The sequence below is a fragment of the Mesoplodon bidens genome, assembly GCF_964165515.1.
Source record: "Mesoplodon bidens genome assembly, chromosome: 10".
NCBI lineage: Eukaryota > Metazoa > Chordata > Mammalia > Artiodactyla > Ziphiidae > Mesoplodon > Mesoplodon bidens.
Window position 1 is genome coordinate 34,750,039 of NC_138172.1, and position 26,365 is coordinate 34,776,403.

At 40.5% G+C, this 26,365-nt stretch overlaps 1 protein-coding gene across 1 annotated transcript in view; it reads right to left on the reverse strand.

Moving 5' to 3' along the window:
• CACNA2D3 (calcium voltage-gated channel auxiliary subunit alpha2delta 3) overlaps window positions 1-26,365 on the reverse strand; it is a gene marked incomplete at both ends in the record, with an annotated part of 788,351 nt that overhangs the window by 390,238 nt on the left and 371,748 nt on the right. Inside the window, 3 exons of the mRNA XM_081246546.1 lie at window positions 13,446-13,520; window positions 25,307-25,457; window positions 25,552-25,612. Coding sequence (XP_081102672.1) covers window positions 13,446-13,520; window positions 25,307-25,457; window positions 25,552-25,612 — 287 coding nt within the window. The remainder of the gene's footprint in view (window positions 1-13,445; window positions 13,521-25,306; window positions 25,458-25,551; window positions 25,613-26,365) is intronic.

A 26,365-nucleotide genomic window follows, 5' to 3' on the forward strand; every position in this document is an offset into this window, starting at 1 on the left:
ATCTGCATATGAAAGTCCATTGTTCTGGTGACCAGGTTGCTTTTGGTTTTTTCTTATTAATTAGTCACTTTATTTGCTTTTAGGCTCCTGTACAGTTAATTTATACATTTAATAGTGATTAATTGAATCAGCTGTACAACCTATTGGGAGCATACAGGCTAATGTGTTACACCTGAGGTCGCCTCCCAATTAACAGGGACTGGCCATAACACCTAAGAGAAATGCTGAACTATCAAGACCATTTTTTAACCTACAAAAATAGCAATTTAATAAGGCTGCTAATAGTTTTTTATTTTGATCAAGTCACCCTAGATTCATTTCATCCAATATAAAATATGAGATTGCAGGGTGTGACTTCCTCTCCCAGAGTTAGTGATGATTCAATGAAAGGAGAGAGATGACAAGGCTTTGGAAAGTAAGGAGTCGCAACCGAGGTGTGAGGGAGGCATGACTGGGTTCCCATTACCCTGACATTCACAGTGTTGTAGAAGGTTACAGCAGAATAGCTAAGGTGGCTGCACCTGCCACTCAACAAGGCAGGATTTTACAATGTGCTGCAGGACCTCTTGCCATTTCTACTTTCTTTTCTGTCTTCCCATCAGTGACACCTGCCATAAAAATAACTTGGGTTTTAGTGTAAGACAGGGGTTTCTTGGACATTAGATGCTGGCCAAAAACCTAGACTATAGTCACGGACAGTACTGTTTTTATAAGTGCCTGAAGTGGTCTCTAGGGTAGCCCAGATGCTCTGGGTCAGTCACATTTTACTCAAAGATTGTTATATTTACTGATGGCCCAGGACATGTGTGCATCCAAGTGCTGAACTGTTTCTGTGCCACATTGCAAGGTACAATTCCCATGATTGTTAACTAAATATTTGTGAAATCATGGACAGCACATTCTAGCTTAATGGTTTGAGTGTTTCCATTAAAAATGTCAAAAGGTGGATAGCTTGGTGGTATATATATGCACATGAGAACTTCATGCAGAAGGGCTGGTCTCTCTAGGAGAGATGCTCTGGGAAGTGGCTTGTTCTGAGAACTGCAGTTTAGCCTTCATATACTCTATCTTTCTACATGTTAACATTTGGGGCAGAAAAACTTCTTAAGAAATCATTAATTATTATTATTACTTAAGTGAATAATCAATTACTCAAATTTGTTAAGATACTGGCCCTGCAAAACGCCCTAATGCCATTCTCCCGTCAAACTTTCCCAGAGTCCTATGTGACAGTACAGGAAGGAAGGGGACAGTGGATGCTCACCTGTGGATGGGAAGGAAAAGGCAGCTTACAGAGGTGAGGTGACACACACACTGCTCCACAGCTGGTCACCTTGGCCAAACTCACAGCCATGTTAATTTGGTTCTTAACTGTTAGGCATTTCCACCTCTAATATTACTCTTCTCTCTCCAAAATACAGACTATTGATCTGAAATTAAATTCACCCCAATAACTCAAAATTCTCATGCTGAACAGTAACTCTGGTAGATATAGATATATTGCTGTAACTTTTATCAACATCCTTGATGTTGCTTATGTACTCCCAGCTATTTCATCTAAACCGGTTTTGGTCTTTCCCCCCCGCCCAAAATCAGACTATCAGCTCCCATTTTTCAACTGTCAGTTTGCCTACCTCTAGCTTTTTCTTTTACTCTCAAGACCTAAGATTTCATGTTAAACTATAGCAGGACGAGAAAATGAATATTCCTTTCTCCATTCATTCACCTATTTAGTCGGTAATATCTGAGCACTTTTGATGGGCAAGGTCTCCTTCTAAGAGGGGCAGCAGTGATAAAACACAGAGTATGAGTGTCCACAGAGAGATCTTTCAGGTTGTGGGTGAGAGACAGACAAATGAACAAGTAAATAAAAAGAAAGGAATATCTGTCACAAGGGTTCACATGAGTCAAAGCAGGGTAGCATGGAGCAGGGGTCAGGGAAGGTGACCTCTGGGCTGAGATCTGACCAAAAAGGAAAGCTTCTACTTCTTTCAGGAGGAGGAGTTGGTGCTGAGGCCCTCAGGAGGTGGGAGTGGGCATGGCGTAGAGCGGGATGACAAAGAAACGAACTCCACGCCCAGAGTGGATGAAGAAAGAGCGTAGAGTGGTCGGCAGGCATTGCACTCACTGAAAAGAAGGTTAGGTTTCATTCTAGGTGAAATAGGAAAACTTGGGAGGGCTCTGATCAGGAGACTGACTTGATCCGACATGCTCTTTCTTTCCTCCATTCAGTGCTCTTTATGCACAGCCCGGCCCTATGCTGGATGCAGTAGAAACAGTGGTGAATACAAAATCATGCAGGAGACCCTGGCTAGTGGGAACGGCAGAGAGAAACCAGATCCAGGAGACCCTGGCTAGTGGGAAGGGCAGAGAGAAACCAGATCGCCACATGGAATCATGGGGAAACAACAGAGGGCACTGTTATTGTATCTGAGATCAGAGGATGAAAAAGTTAATTGGGCAAAAGAGATGTGGGAGAATAGGAAGGAAAAAAGTTGTACGTTCCAAACAGGGAAAACAGAACACATGTAAGGTTTCAAGAGGGTGCACGATGACTTCTAGGCTATAGGAATTTTAATATGGCTGGAATAGGAAAGAAAGAGGGAAGGAAGGAGGGAGAGAGAGAAAGATGATGGAGGGCAGGGGTGGGGGGAAATGTCATAATAGCAAAAGAGGAGAATGGATAGGCAAAGAGGAGGCATATGATGGAAGCCTTAATAAGGAGGGGCCCAATAATTCAATATTCCAAGATAAGTTCTAGAGATCTGATGTACAACGTCATGCTTTTAGTTCACCTAACTATAGACCATTGTCACTCTTTTGTGGTAATATACGTAAACCCACCTTATTCTTGTTTAGAGCTCACTCTGTTATTTTGGATCTAGAAAAATTTATTTACATTTAAGTTATTCCAAATTTTTCTCTGTATTTTTAAATGTACTGTGACATTTTTTAAAGCAATGCAATTCTTACTATGTTTTATTAATTTTGAATTGAATAAAAATGGGTTAGTGTTTGTTGTCTCTTCAATTTTGTCTCCCTTGGTGTTTGGGCAGGCAACATTCACCAATGTGCAGAGGGCTACTTTCTGCTTACAGTTCATAATATACCCCTCACTCCCATAACACTGGCAAATCTGTACAATGTATACCCATCTGTACACTGGATGCCCATAAAGCCATGGGAAGTGGGAAGTTTTAGAATCCAGGATGACTCTTTTGACAAAGTTCAGGCTGGAAGAAACAATACTGGGGAAAATCCAGCAACTCTGATGTGTATTTTTGTTAATTCACGGAAGTTCAGTGTCTCCTGATCCTGTGGGAAAAGATCAAAACTGTGGAGGAAGATGAGAGTGACATGGGTTTCTAAGATTGGTTGATTTTGCAGCAAATAAAAATGAATCTTGAACAGAGCCATGAAATTCAGTGGATTTCAGAACATCTTCATTATAAAACCAGAGAAAAACCATATCACTAATCTTCCTCCCTCCCCCAAGAGAGACCACAGGAGGTTCATTTTAAGGTCTGATGAACGGTTCAGGAGGTCTGAACTAGATTAGGACAAGAGTTTACTCATTTGAATTCTATATTTAAACTCCAGGCTCAACCAATTTGTCATGGTTTCTCTTTCTTTAAAGAAAGAATATTTCCGTTATTTGGTACATAAAGCAGCAAAGCAAAATTCTCTCTAGACAGTAAACAATACTTTGAAAGACAAAAACAAAAACTTAATAGAATCTCAAGATCACTTGTTCAGGGATGATGTGTCATGGGCCATGTCAAGCAAAATCACAGGAAATCTGTGAAACAGGACTATTTCGTCTGTCCAAGGCCAGTGTTTTTGCCCTAACATTTTCTTTTATTTCAAGACATCAAGATTCTCTCACTCTTCTTTCAAATTTTTAAGATGAATTTTATCAAACTGTTTTAATTAAAATTATCCAGTTTTGATTTTTCAGGAGGTCACCTAAATACTGGGAAACCAGAGTTAACTGTCATTGGACTGAACGTACACGACATAATAATCCCAGATGTCACCTTCTAGAAGCCCTTTCATACCCTTTCATTAACTGCAAGTAGCATTACAGTGGCCACCAGGGAAATCGTCATAAGATGAAAAGGTAAGTAAGGCATGATATTTGGCTGTCATGAGAACTTGTCAGGATATATATGGATATTTTGAGTGAAGAATGAAACATCCCAAAGGATTTGGCACATTTTAGTCAGAATTATTTAACTCACAGGATGGAAGGCTGGCATCAACGTGCATGCACACTGCCCGTTGTACACAGGTTTATACAGAAGGTCATAATCCCCATTCCTATTTCACAAAGAACATGAGAAAATGGCTTCAAAGCTGCCATTCAAGGGATCTGGACTGAACTAGACAGAGTAGTGAGGAATATCAACCCTGGAATCAGATAATTTCACTCACAATCGAGTTCAGGTTATCCTGATTATATTAAAATGTAATGCATTTCATGCTTTTGTTTTCATTGTTTTGTGGGTCTTCTACTGAAATGAAAAAACAATTTTTTTCAACCAGAATCCTCTCCCAGGTGGCTTATCTATTCATTCATTCATTCATTCATGATTCTACTGAGCATCAACCTCATAGGTACTGACCTAGTTGCCCAGTCTTTTCCTTCTGGAAAACCAAGCAGGTCTGTCCAACACAGGCCTGCCTCCTTGCCACAGCTGTAGACACTGGGACCAGGCTGCTGGCTGGGCTGCTCCAGCCACTGGAGATGCAATTATGGATCCAGAATGTGCACCTGACCTTGCAGAATCAGAGTCCATAAGAAGTCACATAGGGGAGGCACTGGAGGGAGTGGGGATGACTCCTGACACCACGTTCAAGGCCTTGGGTGCAGACTTCTCCACCCCAGGACTTTGCAGTTAGGTGAGGTGATGTAAATTATCATTTTGCTTTTTATGAATTTACTAGTCTGTGTCACATCCACGATGCGAGTCCTTAATGTATGTGGCCTAACATCTATTTGATGATAGAAATAGAAATTGGTTGAAATTAGCCAAAAGAGCTCATCTTTGCTTAAAATATCCCAAGATTCCAATGAAAAATAAATGGTTTGTCTTCTGAGATTTGAGGTAAGAACACTGAAATCCCTTGCCATTAGAAACTGAGCTACAATCAGCACCTTTTTTTAAGACAACTAAAGCAACCTAACACACATTGTTCAACTGCTTGCACTAATTTGATAAAGCCCCTTTTTAAGATCAACTTGTATGCTTCATAATATTTCTAATTAAACTCTTCATTTTGAGGTAAGTATAGATCCACATGCAATTGTCAGAAATAACACAGAGAAATGCCTTATACCTTTTACCTAGTATTCTTCCACTGACATGATGCAAAACTACAGGATATAGTGATACATATATATATACACTATCTATATAGTATATAGTGATATAATATCAGAATCAAGGTATTGACAATGATAAAGTCAAGATACATAACAATCCCATCACAACAAGGTTCCCTCATGCTGCCCTTTTATAACCACTGACCTCTCCCCACTCCCAACCCAAACCCCTGGCAACCGCTAATTTGTTCTCCGCTTCCATAATTTTGTCATTTCAAGAATGTTATAAGAATGGAATCATGCAGTATATATTATTTGGGGATTGGCTTTTTCCACTCAGGATAATTCCCCAAATATTCAAAGATTTGTCCAAATTATTGTGGGTACGAATAGTTCTCTTTTTTTTTAATTGCTAAGTAGTATTTCATGGTATGGATATATCATAGCTTGTTAACTATTCACCTACTGAAGGATATCTGGGTTGTTTCCAGTTTTTAGCTTCTACAAATAAAGCTGCTAACAGGTTTTTGTGTGAACACAAGTTTTCATCTATCTGAGATAAATGCCCAAGAGTGCAATTGCTAGGTCACATCGTAATTGCATGTTTAGTTTTATAAGAAACAGCCAAATGTTTCCCAAAGTGGTTGTATCATTTTATGTTCCTTTCAGCAGTGTACGGTATGAGTGATCCAGTTTTTCCACATCCTAGCCAGCATTTGGTGTTTTTTATTATTTATTCATTTATTTTATTCTAGCCATTCCAATAGGTGTGTAGTGATATCTCATTGGGGTTTCAATTTCCCTAGTTAATGATGTTGAATATCTTTTCATGAACTCACTTGTCACCTGTATATCCTCTTCAACAAAATGTCTCTTCATGTCTTTTGCCCATTTTCTAATTATGCTTGGACTCTTGAGTTGGCATTATTCATGTATTCTTTATATACTTGTACTCTATCTATACGTAGTTTACATATAGTTAGTATATTCATATAGATTGCTAGTTCCAAACTATATCTTGGGAGAAGATATTTGCAAACCACACATTTTTTCATCCTTTCAGCAGGGTCTTTCACATAGAAAAGGTTTTTTTTCTAATTTCAATGAGATCCATTTTATCGAATTTTCCTTTTATGGATTGAGCTTTTGGTGTCAAGCCTAAGAACTCTTTGTCTAGCCCTAGATTTTCTGAAGATTTTCTCTTATTTTTTTTCAAAGGGTGTCACAGCTGTACATTTTACATTTAAGTTTTTGATCCATTTGAGTTAAATTTTGTTTAAGTTTCAGTGTTTCAGCCAAGGTTAAATTTTTGTTTATTTCTTTGTTTCCTCTTCCTTATGGATGTTCAATTGCTTTGGCACTATTTGTTGAAAAGGATATCGTCCTCCATTGAATTGTCTTTGCACTCATAAAAAATCAGTTGAGCATATTTGTGTGGATATATTTCCGTGTTCTTTCTTCTATTCCATTGATCTATACGTCTACTCCTCCATCAATACCACACTGTTTTAATTACTGTAACTATGTAATAGGCCTTAACACTGGGTAAATTGATTCCTCCTACTTCCTTCTTTTTCAAGATTGTTTAATATTCTAGGCCCTGTGCCTTTCTATGTAAGCTTTAGAATACTCTTCTCTATGTCTATAAAAACTTTGCTGTAATTGACAGGAATTGCATTAAATCACAAAACATTTATTGATTAAGTTCGCCATCTTACATGGGCCCAGGTTGTAGCATCCCAAAGCAATTACAATAGTAACATCAAAGATGACTGATCACAGATCACCATAACAAATATAGTAATAATGGAAAAGTGTGAAATATTGTGAGAATTACCAAAATGTGATACAGAGGCATGAAGTGAGCACATGCTGTTGAGGAAATGGTGGCAATAGATTTTTCTTGATGCAGGGTTGCTACAAACCTTCAGTTTGTGAAAAATGCAGTATTATTGCAAAGTGCAATAAACTGAAGCAAAATAAAATGAGGTATGCTTGTAATTAATTTCTACTCTTTATTATTTCCTTCTGTTTGCTTTGGGTTTATTTTGCTCTCATTTTTCTAGTTTCTTTTGGTAGGAAGTTAGATTATTAATTTGAGGCTTTCCTCTTTAATATAAGAATTCAGTGCTATAAATTTCCCTCTGGATGCTGTAATAGCTTTGTCCCACATATTTTGATACACTGTCTTTTCATTTTCATTCACTTTTATATTTTTAAAATTTCCTCTAAGACTTCCTATTTGACCCATGAATTACTTAGTAGTATATTGTTTAATTTCGAAATGTTTAGAGATTCTTCTGATGTCTTTATGTTAATGATTTCTAATTTGATTCCATTATAATTATAAAAAATATTCTATCATTTTAACTCTTTCAAAGTTGTTGAGGTTTGTATTATGACCCAGGATCTGTTTTACCTTGGGTAATGTTCCAAGGGTACTCGAAAAGAATGTATATTCTGCTGTTGTTGGGTAAAGCCTTCTATGAATGGTATCTGTATCTTATTGGTTGATGGTGTTGTTCAGTTCCTCCATATCCCTGCTGATTTTCAGTTTAATAGTCTAGCAATTCATGACTGTGAAGTGTACAAGTCCCCAACTATAACTTAAGTTCTTCTATTTCTACTCTCAACTCTTTTAATTCTTGCTTCATGTGTTTTGAAGATCTGTAGTTTGGTCCAAACATATTTAGAATTGTTATTTCTTCCTGGTGGATTGACCCTTTTATCATTATGTACTGTCCCTCTTTGTCTCTAGTATCTTTCTTTGCTCTGAAGATGACTTTACCTCATGAAGATGACTTTAATGTTTGCATAGTATATCTTTTCCCATCCTTTTACTTTCAACATACCTATGTCATTGTATTAGAAGCAAATTTCTTGTAGTAAGCATATGTTTGGGTCATTTTTAAAAAATCTACTTGGCCAATCTCTATCTTTCAATTGGTGTGCCTAGACCACTTATGTTTAAGATAATTAGTGATATGTTAGGGATTAAGTCTGCCACTTTATCTCTTTTTCCTGTTCATTTCCTCTGTTTCTCATTTCTATTTCTCTTTTCTTACATTTCTGTGAGTTACTTTTAAAGTATTCCTCTTTTTATTGTTTTCTTAATGGTTGCTCTAGGTACTATAATATAAATGGAATTTATCACAGTCTACTGGTATTAGCATTTATCACTTACAGTGAAATGTAGAAATCTTACTTCTAATTAGGTCCCTTTACCTTCCACACTTTCAAATATAATTGTCTTAAGAATTTCCTCAACAAACATTGGGCACCATCAGATGATGCTATAATTTTTGTTTCAACTATCAAATATGATTTAAGAATCTCCTGAGGTGTGGAGACAAGGGAACCCTCTTACACTGTTGGTGGGAATGTAAACTGGTGCAGCCACTATGTAAAATAGTATGGAGGTTCCTCAAAAAACTAAAAATAGAGTTACCATATGATCCAGCAGTCCCACTCCTGGACATATACCCAGACAAAACTATAATTTGAAAAGATACATGCACCCCTATGTTCATAGCAGTATTATTTACAATAGCCAAGACATGGAAACAACCTAAATGTCCATTGACAGATGAATGGATAAAGAAGATGTGGTATGCCTCTTGCACTGTCGGTGAGAATGTAAACTGATACAGCCACTATGGAGAACAGTATGGAGGTTCCTTAAAAAAACTAAAAATAGAATTACCACATGACCCAGCAATCCCACTACTGGGCATATACCCAGAGAGAACCATAATTCAAAAAGACACATGCACCCCAATGTTCATTGTAGCACTATTTACAATAGCCAGGTCATGGAAGCAATCTAAATGCCCATCAACAGACAAATGGATAAAGAAGATGTAGTACATATATACAATGGACTATTACTCAACCATAAAAAGGAATGAAACTGGGTCACTTGCAGAGACGTGGATAGACCTAGAGTCTGTCATACAGAGTGAAGTAAGTCAGAAAGAGAAGAACAAATATCGTATATTAACACATACATTTGGAATCTAGAAAAATGGTACAAATGAACTGGTTTGCAAGGCAGAAATAGAGACACAGATGTAGAGAACAAACATATGGATACAAAGCGGGGAAAACAGGGGGGGTGGTGGTGGGATGAATTGGGAGATTGGGATTGACAAATATACACTAATATGTGTAAAATAGATAACTAATAAGAACCTGCTATATAAAAAAATAGCATAATAAAATTCAAAAAAAAGATGTGGTATATATGTGGTACACACACACACACTGGAATATTACTCAGCCATTAAAAAGAATGAAATAATGGTATTTGCAGCAACATGGATGGACCTAGAGATTATCATAATAAGTGAAGTAAGTCAGAAGGAGAAAGACAAATAGTATATGATACCACTTTTATGTGAAATCTAAAATACGACACAAATGAACTTATCTATGAAACAAAAACAGGGTCACAGACATAGAGAACACACTTGTGGTTACCAAAGTGGGGAGGTATGGGAGAGGGAAGGATGGGGAATTTGGGATTAGTAGATGCAAACTATGATACATAGGATGGATAAACAGCAAGGTCCTACTGTATAGCTCAAGGAACTATAATTTAATATCCTGTGATAAACCATAGTGGAAAAGAGTATGAAAAAGAAAAAGAATATGAAAAAGAATACATTGATATGTATAAATGAGTCGCTTTGCTGTACAGAAGAAATTAACACAACGTTGTAAATCAGCTATACTTCAATAAAATTTTTTTAAAATCTCCTGAGAATTAAGATACTATATCATACTTACTTCTATATTTAACCATTTCTATATTCTTTCCTTTTTTTTTTTTTTTTAACTTATTTGGCTGCACCGGGTCTTAGTTGCAGCACATGGGATATTCGTTGCCATGTGCAGGCTCTTAGTTGTGGCATGCACGCGCTGTATCTAGTTTCCTGACCAGGGATAGAACGCGGGCCCCTGGCACTGGGAGGGTGGAGTCTTAACTGCTGGACCACCAGGGAAGCCCCTATATTCTTTCCTTTCTGAAGTTTCAAGCCTTTTTCTGTTATTTCCCTTCTGTTTGGAGAAATTCTCTAACCATTCTTTAAGGGTAGGTTTGCTGGCAACAAATTCTCATAGTTTTCCTTCTGAGCATGTCTTTATTTCTCCTTCATTCATGAAGAGTATTTTCACTGAATATAGAATCCTAGGTTGACAGTTCATTTCTTTCAGTACTTGAAAAATGCTACACCACTTCCTTCTGGTCTCCATTGTTTCATATGAGAAATCTGCTGTTATTCAAATTGGTATTTTAAATAATGTGTCATTTCTCTGTGGTGGATATCACTTTTTTTTCCTTGTGTAATTATATTTAATTATAATGTCTTCCCATGGATTTACTTGGATTTATCCTATTTGGAATTTACTCAGCCTCTTGAACATGCATGTTTATGCCTTTCACTAATTTGGGGAGGCTTTCAGCCAATATATCCTCAAATATCTATCCAGTCCCACTGTCTCATCTCCTGAGACTTTTATGACATGAATGCTAGTAGCCCTTTTGCTGTCCCACATGTCCCTGAGACTCTATTCATTTTGTTCCAATCTATTTTCTCTCTGTTGCTCAGGCTGGATAATTTCTAATTGATCTGTCCTGAAGTTTACTAATTCTATCTGCTGTCATCTCCACTCTACAACTGAGCTGATCCAGTGAGCTTCTTATTTTGGTGACTGTATTTTTCAGTTCTATAATTTCCACTTGGCTCTTTTTATAACTTCTATTTCTTTACCGAGATTTTATATTTTTTAATTTATTTGAAAAATAAATGAAAAAGAGAATTCCTAATTGCTTTTGCAAAATTTAATTTTTAAAAAATTATTTTTTAAAATTTAATTTTAAATTTAATTTTAATTTCAACATCTGATTCCTGTCAATATTGGCGTCAGTTGATTGTCTTTTTCATTTATGTTGTGACTTTTCTTGTTCTTGGGATGACAAGGAATTTTTAATTGCATTCTGGGCATTTTGGATTGTATACAGTGAGACTCTGGGTCCTATTTAATCGGTTTTCTTGGTAGTCAATCTCTCTGTTGAGTTGTGGCACAAGGGCCAAGTGGTTGTGGGTGGGGTGGAAGATCAACTTCCTGTTTAGCCCTGCTGAAACTGTGGACAGCTGGTCTATTGGTTGCTCTATTGGTGTTTGGCTGGAATAGGAAAGGTACTGTCACAAAAGGATTTTATTGTTAGGCCATTCTTTTCCTGGTCCTTTGACTAAAGGAAACAGGCTTTTCTTGGAAGTTTGTTTTTCTGTTTGTTTTTGTCTATGCCTGTTGTTGGCCCAGGTGGGAAGCTTCTGGAGTGCTCTATTTGGGAACAGATTCTATTATAGAACAGACATTGATTCTATGAGAATTAATAAAAAACCCAGGGAACTCACCTCCATGTCTTTAAGTCTAGGCAGTTCCCCTTCTTTCTACCTTGCAGGTCTTCCTATACTCGTTTGTGGGGTTACGTCCAGGACTTTTCAGTTGTAAGGGGAGGGATCTGATTAAAATATGGCTATTCCATACTGGCAGAATAAAAAGTCTGGATTGGTTTTAATAAAAACGACTTCAATCTTCAACATTCATAAGTTCAAAGGAGATTTTAAATAAATTCTTAGCTCACTTTCTCTAACAATGTTTTCATTCATTAGACTTCATATCTCCAAATATCACACTGCCCTTGTTCATTGGGGAAGCCACCTGAAGGAAGCATTTTAAGCATCTTTTCTATTTAATGTTGTAAGCACCATCACTGGACACCTATTTAAGGCTCTGGGAGATATTCCAATGCTACAAAATTGGGAAGGGGGTGAACTCTAGAGCCAGGCAATGGCCAAACAAAGAGAAAGTCCCTAGAGCAATCTGGCTGTAAGTTTGTTATTTTTTTCCTACCTTGGCCGAAAAAATTACCATGAACAAACATTCCCTGGATACACTTGTTCTTTGAACTATAACGTACTTGTTTCTCTCTCCTAAAAGCAAAGATGATTATAGTGGTGCTTCCCCCTCAGATTGAAGTTTGGATATTAACTCTGGTATAATTTGTCCTTCTCACTCTGTGTTCCAGCTCTAGTGCATTTCTCCCAATCCTCTATTGTTCACTCCCTCAGAGGTGCCCAAACTTCTACCACCTGCATCTAGGATAGCACCAGTGGGATTCCCTGCCCACTTGGGCCAGAGGTTCTTCCCAGCACATGCATAGTACATCACAGAGAGCTACCTTGGCCATTGTCCTCAGTCACCTCATGGGGATCTGCTCTCCAGGGGAGGAGCATTATTTTATTGTACTCACATAGCAGGTACAACAAAACAATGTGAGTAATGATAGCTGTGAGTCCCAGGACGTGTGACATTGTTGCAGCCACAGCTACACTTTCAACCTAAATTGTCATTTGGCTCTGTAGGCTGATTGGTGGTGGCTGTGATGGTTGTACTGACAGATTTAAGGGTGGCCAAAGGAAAACAGAATTTTATAGAAATCCACTGTGAAAATTTTCCAAGAATGCTCCAACTGGAAAGGAAACTTGTATCCCATTTCCTAAGTTCCTCCATTAACATATCTTTCTTTTGTTCTAGGCAATATATTTATGAAGCAGGCAATGCTCAGAGCATTAAGGATACAGCAGAGAGTGACATTGTCCCTATCCTTGTAAAGCTTACCTTCTAATCCAGGAGTCAAGTTACCCCAATATCTACCCCAACAGTTATTTAATTAATTTTATTAAGTGCAAGAAGAGATATAACAAGTGGGTTCAATTTTCTTTGAAATTTCAGCAAGAGCCATATTCTTTCAATGGTGTCAATATGGGTGAAAAGCACAAAACAGGATGTGCTTAGAGCAAAAGAAAAAGAAAATCAATGTGATTGTTTCAGAACTAGCGAGCATCTGAACTCAATATAAGTATTTTACTTTCATGATTTTATTTGAGCCTCTTCATAAATGTTCTACACACTGGGGTTCCAAGGCCCTAAATGAAAGGGCAGTACATTTCGTGAGTTTCTAAATACTAGGACAGAATTACTGTAATTGATCACTGTGAGGGAGATGGGTGTGCCATGACCCCTGATGCACCCGCCCAGCGGCAGGCCCTACCTCCTTGTTTGTCCTGTCAGCTTGCACCAACGTTCCATTCAGGCAAGGTTCCACGTAGTGAAGCTCCTCGTTATACTGCAAAGGTAAAAACAGCCAAGAGGAAACACTTAATTAAGCCTTTGAAGGGTACACAATAATTTAAGGATACACACACACACACACAAACAAAAAAGCAGCACGATCACAGGCTCAATTCATTTACATAAGGTGACTTTCTCAATCGGTGCCCCTACGAAAAAATTGTGCTTAAGTGCAAAGACATACTTTATTCATTTCTTGTTTGAGGGGGAAACTTGTAGAGCACATATTGGCAGATGGCAGTGTTCAGGGTGTACACAGTTAACTGATAATCCTTCAGGGGTAACTCCAAACAGAGGGGCTCCCGGGGCATGGCTAACAGTGCATGGTCCAGCTGAGATCTAAAGAGCATTCCACAGAATTTCCTGGTGGTCCAGTGGTTAGAACTCTGCTTCCACTGCAGGGAGCACAGGTTCGATCCCAGCTCAGGGAACTAAGATCCCACAAGCCGCATGGTGAGGCAAAATAAATAAAGAGCACTCCAAACTTGGGCGGATAGGGCTCCAGCTCTGCCTTTGGTTTCATAGAGCTAAGGAACCCATGTGTGGGTCACATATGAGTGAGTACAGAATGTTGGAAAGGAGAGGCCTGGAAGTTCCCCTATAAGAGCCTTTGCAGGTGTTGGTCAGAGCACTGCACATGCCCAGTGACACCACTGACCACACAGGCCAATGCCAGCCTTCCCATCATTTTTTTGTGTGTGTGTTGATACGTGGGTCTCTCACTGTTGTGGCCTCTCTCGTTGAAGAGCACAGGCTCCGGACGCGCAGGCTCAGCGGCCATGGTTCACGGGCCCAGCCGCTCCGCAGCATGTGGGATCTTCCTGGACCGGGGCACGAACCCGTGTCCCCTGCATTGGCAGGCGGACTCTCAACCACTGCGCCACCAGGGAAGACCTTTCCCATCATTTTTGATTCCAGAATACCCAGATTATGAAAGCATGTTTTTGTCCAAAGCTCACAGCTAGGAAGAGAAATTTTGAGTGGTCTTATTTTAATTTCTCTCATCAAGCATGGTTCTCTGCACTGTAGTTAGATTGGGACACTCCCAAACACAAATCTAATCATGCCCCCTCTTGTCAATGTCATTCAGAGCTTCCCACTGCTCTGCAGAGGAACCTTCCCAGGGCTTGCCAGGGTTCTGGCCACTCGGCCCTGTTGACCTTTCTAGCATCTTCACTCATTAGCCCTCCTCATGAACTCGGCACCAGCCAGCCCTAATTCCCTTTCTGTCCTCTGAGATGACCCATCTTTTCCTTCAGGCCTTCCACAACTGGGCCTTCTGCCTGAAGCCCTCCTTTGGTATCTCCAGCTGACGCCTGTTCATCCTCCGGGCCACCTCACTCCTGCCTCCTCTGGGAATCTGCCTCTGTGGCAAGAGAGGCTCCACTCCTATCTATTCCAAAATTTTAATTGCCTGGTGCCTGGATCCTTCATCACAATGTGGGACCACATCAGTAGGGTCTATGTCTGGTTCCTCGGTGTATTCCCTGTGACAAGCACAGGGCTGGACCCAGAGTACGTACTGGGGAGCAATTTGTTCAATGAGAGTATCATGGCATTTCCACTTTAGGGACCAAAGGCCCAGCCTAGAGCTCCAGAGGGAAGGGACCAAAACCATCTCTCACAGGGCCAGCCTGTGAGCAAAGTCTGGCTAAGAAGTTTGGGCTTTAAGCCTACAGGCAGTGAGAACCATAGGCTGTGGGCAGGGGAGTGGGTGAAATAAAGAGATCAACTTGGGACAACTACTCTGGACACACTGCAGGGACAGACTGCAGAGGACCAGACTGGCAGCTGCTGCAACAGTGACTAAGATGTATCAGGTTTCACCTACCAAGATGCTTAATAGCAAGTATGGGTAGTGATAACACTAATATTTGCAACTAACTGTTAGTGAGCATTTCCTTTATCTAGACACAGGCTAGATAGACTTCATTCACAGGATACCTCAACCTCAGGTAGTAAGTACTTCCAATCACTCCCCCTTTACAGATGGGAAAACAGAGGCCGAGTAAGGATGATCAACTTGCCCAAAGTCACTGAGGAGTACATAGGGTGGAGTCCAGATTCAAACCCAAGCAGTTTGACCTTCCAACCACTGACCCCAGGACCTCAGAGCCCCCAATTTCTCCTCTCTGGCCCCTAAGCCTATGTTTCCTATCAATCTGACTTTTGCTCCCTCTTTAATCTTTGTTTTTAGTCACATAAAACCATCAGAAAAATTATAGCTCAGTGGACTTAGAGCTGAGATGAGGCATGGAGGAAATAACAGATTTATGCAATTCTGAAGTCAGCTGTTGACAAATGGAAAGTCATCTTAGGATCCAGGAAGCAACTGCACAGTCTAACCTGAAGAAATGCTTCTCCAAAATTCTCAGTCCAGGGAATTCCCTGGCAGTCCAGTGGTTAGGACGCCACATTTTCACTGCTGAGGGCCCGGGTTCAAACCCTGGTTGGGGAACTAAGATCCTGCAAGCCTCACAGTGTGGCCAAAATAAAATAAAATAAACAAAACTCTCAGTGCATATAAAACTGACACTGGAAGTTGCTGGGGGAAAACAAAAAACAAAAAAAACCCCAGCCATTTTTCCTCTCCTCCACCTCCCTCACTGACTGATTTGGTTCAGGGTGATAATACGCCCATTCCTAAAGCTTAATTCCTTTCATTCTTGAAGCATAATCAGCCTTAGGCAATCACAGCTATTTGGCCCCCCTCTGTTGGATACAGGCTTTCACAGCATGTCTTGCAGCTGGGGGTGGTCAAGTAATCCATTCCCAGCCAATGAAACATAAGGGGTAGTTTTCTGGGCAGTTTCAATGAAATTTTTTTTCTTTCCATTAAAGGAAAACTCTTCTACATCCACTGCCTTCCTTCCCTCTTGAGATGCTATTGTGGAGCTACAACAGCCATTTTGCAACCATGAGGTTGCAAAGGTGGACAAGGTTAAGAATGGAGGCTCAAGGAAGACAGAGCAGGAAGATAGAGCCAATGTGGGTCCTTGCTGACACTGTTGAACCACTGTACCAAACTGCAGCTGCCCTCCTTGAGGCTTCTTCCATGAGATTATGAAACACCTATAGACTGAAGCAACTTTTATTCAATTGTTCTGTAACTTGCAGCCCAAAACTTTCCAACTCCATTTTCCAGGTAAATTTTAAAACTTTATCTACATTCTACCTGATACACATTCACAATGTTGATTCCTGGGGTTCTATACTCTGAGGTAGGAGTCAGGACACTTGGGTCCAAGTCCTGCCTCTGCCATACACTCAGTGTGTGGCCTTGGGGAAGTCACTAAACCTCTGTGATCCCAGATCTTATGCATAAGGTACTAATTCATCTTCTGTTTACCCTCCACGGGCCCCTGTGAGGATCCAATGAGGCAAAATACCTGAAACTGCTTTGTTATGTAAAGGCCTGTATATGTGGGGGACCAGAGAGGGGCTTACAAGTAAAGAAGACCAAGAAGTTCTTGCCCTCATCAGGGAAGAACATGTGCAGTAATCAAAACCATGCTCGCCGTCACTGTGCAAGCCCTGGCCACAGTGGAGGAATCTGCTCTTCTGAACCCCCGCCAGCTTGTTAGTGGCATCATCCAAGCTTGCAGTTAACTAATTTCCCTTGACTGCATCAGGACAAAACTATGCTGAGCAATCTGGACTGTATCACCAAAGGGAACAGGGCTCAGCCGTCTGTGTGAGGGAATGGTGCACACCAAGCAGCTGTGCCGAAGAGGCCCATGGGCTGTGTATGCTCACCACGCTACCCAGCACTCCTCTAGAGGGGGACACCAAGGGTGCCCTGCATGTAGAACTGCTCCCAGGCTCCCAGCAGTTCTCCTTTTGGAAACCTTTCCACTTCTGCATTTTAATGGATGGCCCCTAGATTTCCACTTTGTGAAACAATGTGAGATGGCCAAGTCAATTTACAACTGAAGACCTGGTCACCTCCAGTCCTAAGATACAATGGCCTCCTTCAGCTCTCCTTCATCCCTACTTAAACAATCAGATATCAATGGTCTAATAGGAAAGGATGCAATGCACATCATCATTAGCCAGATGCAATGTTCTTCTGCCATTTGCTTTTGCTCCCTCCCACTACCAAGTCTAGCCAGCCCACTAAACATGTGGTGAGGAGATGGGCAAAGGACTTTCACCCTTTAAAGAACTTAAAATCTACCACATAGACTCACGGCCTCAGTCACTGTCAGTTTCCTTCTCCCTTTCTCCTGGCTGGTTGGCTCTTCTCCACTGATTCACACAAGTGTAGAGCAGTAGAGCTAAAGCAACTGTGGCAAACACGGTGGGCTCAAATCTGGGCTCGGACACACACTAGCTGTGTGACCTTGGCCAAAGCATTTCCACTCTTTGGGTGTCAGTGTTCGTATCGGGGGGATGGGGATTGTAACTGCATCTTCCTAACAAACTCACCGTGAGGATGAAATGAGATGGTTCAATAAAGAGTCAACAGAGAAGCTGCATGTAAGAAAGTGTCTGGGTGTACGAGCACAAGAAAGAAAGAAAATATTTATTTGAGTGTGCTGTGTGCTACACAGAAAGACTGACAGCTGGTACTTGCTAAGTAGGAAGGGGTGTTGGGGCAATGGCCATGAGTTACTCTTGGGAACAGGGCTCACGTACCCCTGACCTCTGCAGAGAGCACAGACTCTGCATTCGTTGGAGAGAAGGGCTGCTTCAGTAGGCACATGTGACTCTCTAAATACCTGAGACAGAAACCACCACATTGTGTGGCTGTACACTGCCCCACCCCAGGCCACACTCTGAACCCTCCCAATAACCTGGGTCTTTGGCAGACAGGGAGCTAAAACAGAGCTGCCAGCCTACTGCCAAATACCAGCCGGGAAGGTATCTGCCATGAAACCCTTTGTTCGTTTGTTCCCTGAATATTAACTAAGCACCTACCATGTGTCAGGGATATCAAACACTGGCTAAATTTGCATGTGATCATCACTGTGGAGTGATCATGGACCACTTTTTCTTACTTTTATTAGTAAAAGAATGTGCTCAATAATGTTTGCTTTTCCTTTTCATGATAAAAAAAAAGTGCTTATTTGTGATGTTGCCATGGTCCATCCAAAAAAAAAAAAAAAAAAAAGCCTCAAGAGAAACCCATGCTATTCAGGCCAACCACCAAACTCTAGGCTCCGACAGCAAGGAATACATCACCATCTGCCTTTTCTTTCCTTTTGCCCAATCTCTGGAAGTACTCCCAACATCTCGCATTTTAAAGACACAGCAAAATCCTCAATGGGAATTTTAATGATGATCTAAAAGAGGAAAGCCAAGTTTCATTCAATGAACGGCCAGAACTTTTGGGAGAAGAATCTAAAAACAAAGAACAAATGGGCTGGGCTCATCCACCAAGATTCATGCAAGCTTCGGCATTGGTGTAGAACAGTGTCACATGTTGGTTCATGTAAATCTCAGCCCAGAGACTGGAGAGCAAAGGACAGCTGACTGGGCTCTGGATGATACTGGGGATTCTGAACCCTGCTTAACGTTGGAAGCTGGACATGATAAATGAAAACAATGTAGCTTTCAGGCCTAACAAAGGAAGATCAACAGTTGCCTTTAACGATAATGAGAAAAGACCTCATGAAGAAGGGAGAGACTTTAGGGAACATGTGGACACGTCACCCTGCAGCAGAGTCTCCTTCCATGTCTTCCGCTGCCTTCAGGGGATGTACCAGTTCCTCTACGTGGCTGACTAGACTTGCTTGATTTGGACCGCCCCTCTCAATCCAGTACCATTCTTTTCCCTATCACCCCCACCTACCCACTCTCTCTGCCTCCCACATTCATCCCCACTCCACTATGTCCAGTCACTGAACTCCTTTCGGTCAAGCCAGCCAGGCCTGTACTTCCTGAGGGTGGGAGAGAACTTACTACAACCTGAAAATAGCACTTTCCTCCTCAATTGTTATTCTCCTTTCTCCTGCCCTAGCTCATTGCATATGCCTGGCTAATGCCTACCTATCTTAAAGTGTTCACTTCGTCATCGCTTCTTCCAAGCAGCCATCACTGAGCCCCCCGTTGGCCTCATGTTCCAGCTTTGTGCTCTCTCAGCCTCCCCGCCCCGACCCAACCCTCTCTGAGACTGCTCTGTCCATACAACTGTGAGCACCTGCTTCCTGGTTGCATCCACATCCAAAGCACACACTTACACACAAAACCTCAAAGTCCATGCAGGAAGACAACCTGTCTTCCTTATCTGCAAAAGCAGCCTCAGTACTTAACTCTTAGCACTAAACAGTATTTGCTGAATAAATAAATAACCAGAACAAAGAAATGAAAGGCAAAACTGAAGATCACTGATGGAAAAGATTAGAAACAAAGCCAAGAGAAGAAAAAAAATATTGACACAAAGACAAAAAAATAAATAAACTAATATGATAAGAATCTCCAGCTTCTTTGAAAAACAGGTAATAAACGTTTTAGAGAAGCCTAAGTTACACACACACACACACACAAAATATATATATATATATGCATATACACACATATATATATAGAATTAAAATACTGGCATGCTCATACAATGCAAGAATCTGATGTAGAATTGCTGGAACTCCATTAAATATTTTTATGGTTTTATTGGTGCACTTTTGATTAAATAACCTTTAGAATGAAAATGTGTAGAGTTTATGTAATGAAGCAGATGAATCCACAATATTTTCACCAACACAAGGCATCCCAGGGATCTTTTGCATTACAAAAGCTTCTTGTGTAATTTGAAACACGACTGGACGTAATTAGCAGTACAGAAAAAATGAGCACTGAAAGAAAATACCATCCTCATACTTTTAATACGGAATCGATTACTTTAAAAAGCAAATCCACAGCAGGCAAAGCACTGGAGAAACGGTTCTAAAGAAAATTCTGCAAATTAAAACCAGGGCACCAGAAAGTTCTGGGTTGAACTAACAAATGATGCTCTTCTCTATTCAACTCTGCACAAACACGGGCTACAGGAGGCATTTAAATTGATTTAATAATATCAGCCCAGTTAATACTGTGTTCATTTAATGCATGGCTTAGGCTTCTGTAAAATCATTTTTCTAACTTCAGCATGGAACAGAATTAGCACCCTCATTTTTATGATAATATTGTTAATTTAATGCATGGCTTGGAGTTAGACTTCAAAGTGAATCAGAAAAATATGGCTTTTCTCTTGTCAGAGACATCTCTCTTCATGCACCAGTGGTCTGATCTTAAATTTTAACTTCAACTGCACAAAATCACTCTCATATTTCAACTATTCTTTCATAATTCAATCATTTAGTTCATTGGTCTTAGATTGATTTTGCAATATCCTCCTCAGGAAAACTAAAACAAGTTTTAACATTATCTTTTGATGTTTATTCTCTGGAAAGATCTGGATTGGACACTTTTCAGAATACTCTATAAGATGCACTTAGCAATGAAGTTAATATAAACATGGAAAATTGGCTAGAATGGGCAAGGAAAGTCTTTTCCACCATTTAAATTCATTTCCTCCCTTCCCCATTATGGCACTGAAAAGCAAATGGCAATGAATTAGATTTGTACAAACAAAAAACCTACAATGTACAAGAGCTTCCAGCATTAAAAATAAAGATTGTATTTTTTACTTTCTCTCTAAAACACTGAAATGTCTCCTCAAACATCTACCCAGCAAGCAAGAGAAAACTGACAGTGTAATGAAGGGTGAAATGATAATGTCCTCTCCCGTAAATGGAATCCAGCCAACTAGAAAAATGCATTCAAACAGATTTGCAGGGCATTCTGAATGGAGTTTCAAATATCCCAGCCCCCTGCACTTACAAGAGCCTGCAGTGGGGTCTCCCTCTAGATGGGGGCAAGTGACCATTTTAGACAGATGGAGGTAAAATGTACATCATATTACTAGAGCAATTTTGCCACTGTGGAAATAGGAAAAGGAGATGGAGGAAAAAACCACCACCACAATTTGGCAAGGCAAAACTGGTGAAACACACTTAGGGTTGGAAGAGACAATTCAAGGGAATGCAAATAAAGACTTGTCAATTACAAATCTACTATTTAGGACCCTCAAAATATTGTTGTTATGGATTGAATGTTTGTGTCCTCCCCTTAATTCATATGTTGAAGCCCTTAACCCCCAGTGTGGTGGTATTTGGAGATGGGGCCTTTGGGAGGTACTTACAGTTAGATGAGGTCATGAAGGTAGGGCTCTCGTGATGGGATTGAACCCTAATAAGAGGAGACATGAGAGAGCTTGCTCTCTTTCTCTTTCTTTCTGCGTAAGCACAGGGAGAAAAGGCCACGTGAGCAGACAGCAAGAATGTGGCTATGTGCAAGCAAGGAAGAGAATTCTCACCAGAAACCAAGTCCTGCCAGACCTTGACTTTGGACTTTCCAGCCTCTAGAACTGGGATAAGATAAATTTCTGTTGCTTAAGCCACCCAGTCTGTGGTATTTAGTTATGGCAGATGGAGCTGACTAATACAGTTTCTAAGTATGCAAATATTATACCCTGCTTAGTGGACATTCTGATAATACCTAACTCTGTGCAGACCCTCCTTTGGTGCAACAATTTCACTTCTAGAGTTTATTCAACAGAAGCACACCCAATCCGGCAAAAATATATGTATGAGTCCATTCACTGTAGCACTCTTGAGTAGAAAAGAGATTAGTAACAGCATAGTGTCCAGCAAAGGGGGACTGGTTAAAAAAATTAATGCCAACTATAGAGGATGGAATGCTCTGTTCTTCAGTACACTTGATACAATACAAGTATAGAAGCCAGTTGCTGAATATTCTGTAAAACAGGATTCTATTTTTGTGGGAAAAATATGTGTTCATATATATACAGAAAAATTTGGAAGAATATGTGCCAAATGGAAAGGGAATGGGAACATTTCTGAGTTGTTTAAAATTTTTACATATGTTGCCTATATTAAAAGCAATCAGTACATTAGAGTTACTGCTAATTAGTGGTTCCTTTTATGACCTCAGGCTTTTAATATAAATTCAAACACATTCGATCCCATTAAGGGAATAGAGTTCATGATTTTACTATAGAGGCTTCAAATGAAAAAGTTCAGAGTATCTTTCTAGTTGTCAAAATAATTATGTAAATAGTCCTGAAGCTGATCATTTATGTTGAAAACTAACAAACAGATGTACAGTGAGGGTTAATGGGCTCTCTAATGGGTTTCTTTATATAAGGGGCCAATTTGGTGTAAAAAAGACATTTTTTTTCCTTAACTGTTCTATAATAACTGGCATGTCTACTTTTAATTATCTTAATCACCCTCTCTTCATTATTGAGTTGACACTGTTTGTATATCTTAATGAATTTACAGAGATTATTTCAATTGATTGGTTTTGTTAACAGAACAATAAATCCTGACTGATAAAGGATTCACAATGTAATTAGCTAGCTCTTCTTATTATGCAAATTTCTGATACTTCTGTAATGAGTAATTAAAGATGAAAAAGAAAGATAGTCCCAAATTAGCTGCTTCTTATCTGTAAATGCTTCAGGATGTGTGGGGATCAGCCCACGTTTGCATATTCACAATGAACCTGGTAACTAAAGTAACTTTTCTTGATTTGGAAACCCAAAGCTCTGTCTGAAAAATCTCCTTCAAAGAGCTATGGAAAAAGCAAGAGAGAGGCATGGACATATATACACTACCAAACGTAAGGTAGATAGCTAGTGGGAAGCAGCTGCATAGCACAGGGAGATCAGATGGGTGCTTTGTGACTGCCTGGAGGGGTGGGATACAGAGGGTGGGAGGGAGGGAGGCGGAAGAGGGAAGGGATATGGGAACAGATGTATATGTATAGCTGATTCACTTTGTTATAAAGCAGAAACTAACACACCATTGTGAAGCAATTATACTCCAATAAAGTTGTAAAAAAAAAAAAAAAAAAGCTATGCCTGAGGCCATACAGTTTCACAGTAAGATGGCTAAGTGGTTCAACTACATTTTCTTCACTTCTGCTCAGGAAACAGGACAAGGGGAACCTGGACAGTTTCTGAGTCCTCACTGTGCCACTTTTTCTGAGTGTGTGACCTAAAGGCAGTAGCTGCTACCTCCTGGTGCCTCTGTCTCCAGGCTATGTGGTACAGAGCTCGGGTGAAGATCCAATGAGATCATCTACACTGGGACACTTGGCAGTGATGCTCCATGGAAAGCAGCTGCTGGTATAACTCATTCAACAAGGATTTAAATTACTATTTGCCAGGTACTGTCCTAAGCACTGGGGATAGTTCAGTGAATAAACAAGACCAACCTCTGTTCCCATGGAATTTATTATTCTCTTCCTTTTCTTCTTTAGGGTTTTTTAAAATCTGAAGCTATTAAATCATGGTGCCCTGCTGTTGTGCCTTTTTGCTCCAAGTCTCATCAGAAGCTGGCAGGACACTAATCAAGCAATCCCCTCTGCAAGCCCAGTGTCACTTCAATACCCATGCCCTCTGCCCAGTGAATAAAAGTGGATGTTATTAAAAAAAAAAAAAAAAGTGGATGTTATGCCCATGCAGAAGGCTGCCCAGAAATAGGGTTCCATGATGACACACTCTGCTCAGGGGCCCGGAGAAGCCATGCAGACACAGGAACAGCATTCTTGGAGCATGTCCATGCCACTCATTCTTCAAATAGCAGCCCTTCTTTCATACCCGAACACTGGCCTCCTGTGTGTGTACCAGCTTGGGTTATCCTGGCAGGGCCCCTGGGAGCGATGTGACTGCACCTGCATCACAGCTGCAGGCTGAGGCAGACTCAAGTGGTTCATCCCAAGATGCAGCATTGTATGTGGCCAAATTAGAATTCAAAACTAAGCCCCATCCCTGAAGCCAAGCTCTGTCTTCTCACCACACTGCCTCCACTGCCTGCTGCAGCCACTCCGTGTCCCAGATAGAGGTGATGTGGAAAAGCACAGGTGACCATCACACAGGAGCACCCAGCTAAGTATTCAAGGAAAACAACCAGGCTCATTGTGGCTATCATCTTTGGAAAAGAGTGGGAGGGAAATAAGGAACATGATGCAACTCATACCAGAGAACGGGGGAGAAGAGGAAAAAGAACTGGAGATGGACTCCTGAATTAGTGTTCCTGCCCAGGCAGTGTGTTCGTGCCCGGGCTTGGTTCCCAGATCTCCCATTTCCCAGCTCTGTGACCTCTGCAAGTTACTGACACTCTCAATCCCGGCAACCTCACTTGAGAAAATGCCAAAACCACCCCTTACATGCTAGAGCTGCTGTGAGGAATGAAGATAGTACCAATATGAAAAGTAAGCAAATAGCACACAGTAGGCACTTAATAAATGCCACTTTTGTTTCTGAAGCTGAGATAAAGTACTCTATGAGCCTTAAACTGCTCTCTACATTTTCGTTGTCTTACCATCATGATTACTATTATTATTATTGTCATCAGACTAACCTAGCTTAAAATTAATTTCCACATGAGAAAATCTAGTAGTTTAAGGAAAATCTCACTAGGTCTAATTCCCCAAGGTTCTGAAAGGGTTAGTTCTCCAGGAAAACTAAATCTGGTGCTACTCTTCCAGATAATAGTGCCTGAGTGCTAGGTGAGAAAAAATGTGCTCAACTGCTTTCCCAGTCCCCGAAACCCCTCCAATACCACGATTCAGTGAACTCACGTGGGACTAATGAGACCTCATCCTAGGGCATCTAATGCTATGTAAACAAAAGCAATAAGAATGTTAACTGCTTGCTGATAAAAGATCACATGAACTCAAAGTGCAAAGAAAGCACAAAACAGCTGCAATTACGGCAATTATGTTGAAGAAGTCGTCATCCCCCAGCGTATCCAAAATAGATGAGACTGTTTGCTTTGCGATGGTCAGACGGAGCCCTTTCATGCTGCCACTGACATCCACTAAAATGACCACGTCTTTCGGAGAAGTCGCTGCCTGGATGTACCTAGATCAGAGGAAAATTAAGTAAAAATGAATCCTGAATCTCTCTGCAAGTTTTCTCTTTTAAAAAATAACTAAGAGGTTTGACCGTTTCCTACCATTTTCGGTTCCTGCAGTCAAAGGCAATGACTCCATTCTCATCTGGTTCCCATTTGATCCCTAGAAGAAAAATGGAGTTATAAGAAACCCAGAAACTTCAAATATTTATTCACAGCATTTCAAGGCTGCTCTGCTTTGCTGATTGAATGAACAGGGTGAAAAATCACATGCAAACACCAACCCTGGAGCTCATCACATGTTCCATCACCAACTCTGGGAAGGTGCTTTAGGGCTGGAACGCCATAGCAAACACGGCCTTAGCTCAGGCACTCCAAGATCTGCTAGAGAGTGGTGACATCTTTAGTAACCCACTGTCCATCAAGAAAGGACATGACTCCAGCCCCTTCCCATGGCTAATGATAAACTTAGCCAAGGTCATTTCTCACTGTCCTTCAAGTTGCTGGACCTGGCTGCATCATTCATGGATCTCTGGGCAGAGTCAGGCCCCGTCCCTGGACCCAGATAGGTAATGTCTAGGGCACGGGGGGTAGAAAGCATTCAATATGTTTCCATCTCAGAATATACACAAGTCTGTTCTCTTTTCAGTTCTGTTTTGTCTTGGCCTTCTACACTGAAATGAAATAAAATGGCCCTAACTAAACTGCATAATAAAATTTGATTTTCAGTCTTTGAAGCCTGGGGGGTTTTCTCCTTACGTAAAATGGGATCCAACATCCTTAGTCTCATGGCTTGCAGACTGGTCAGGATATGTCCAAGGTTCACATGCTCTATTTACAACTTAATCTTTATGAATAAACTTTCATTTAAAAAGAAAAGGGTTTGCTGCCTAAAAATAAGATAGAAAATCATTGT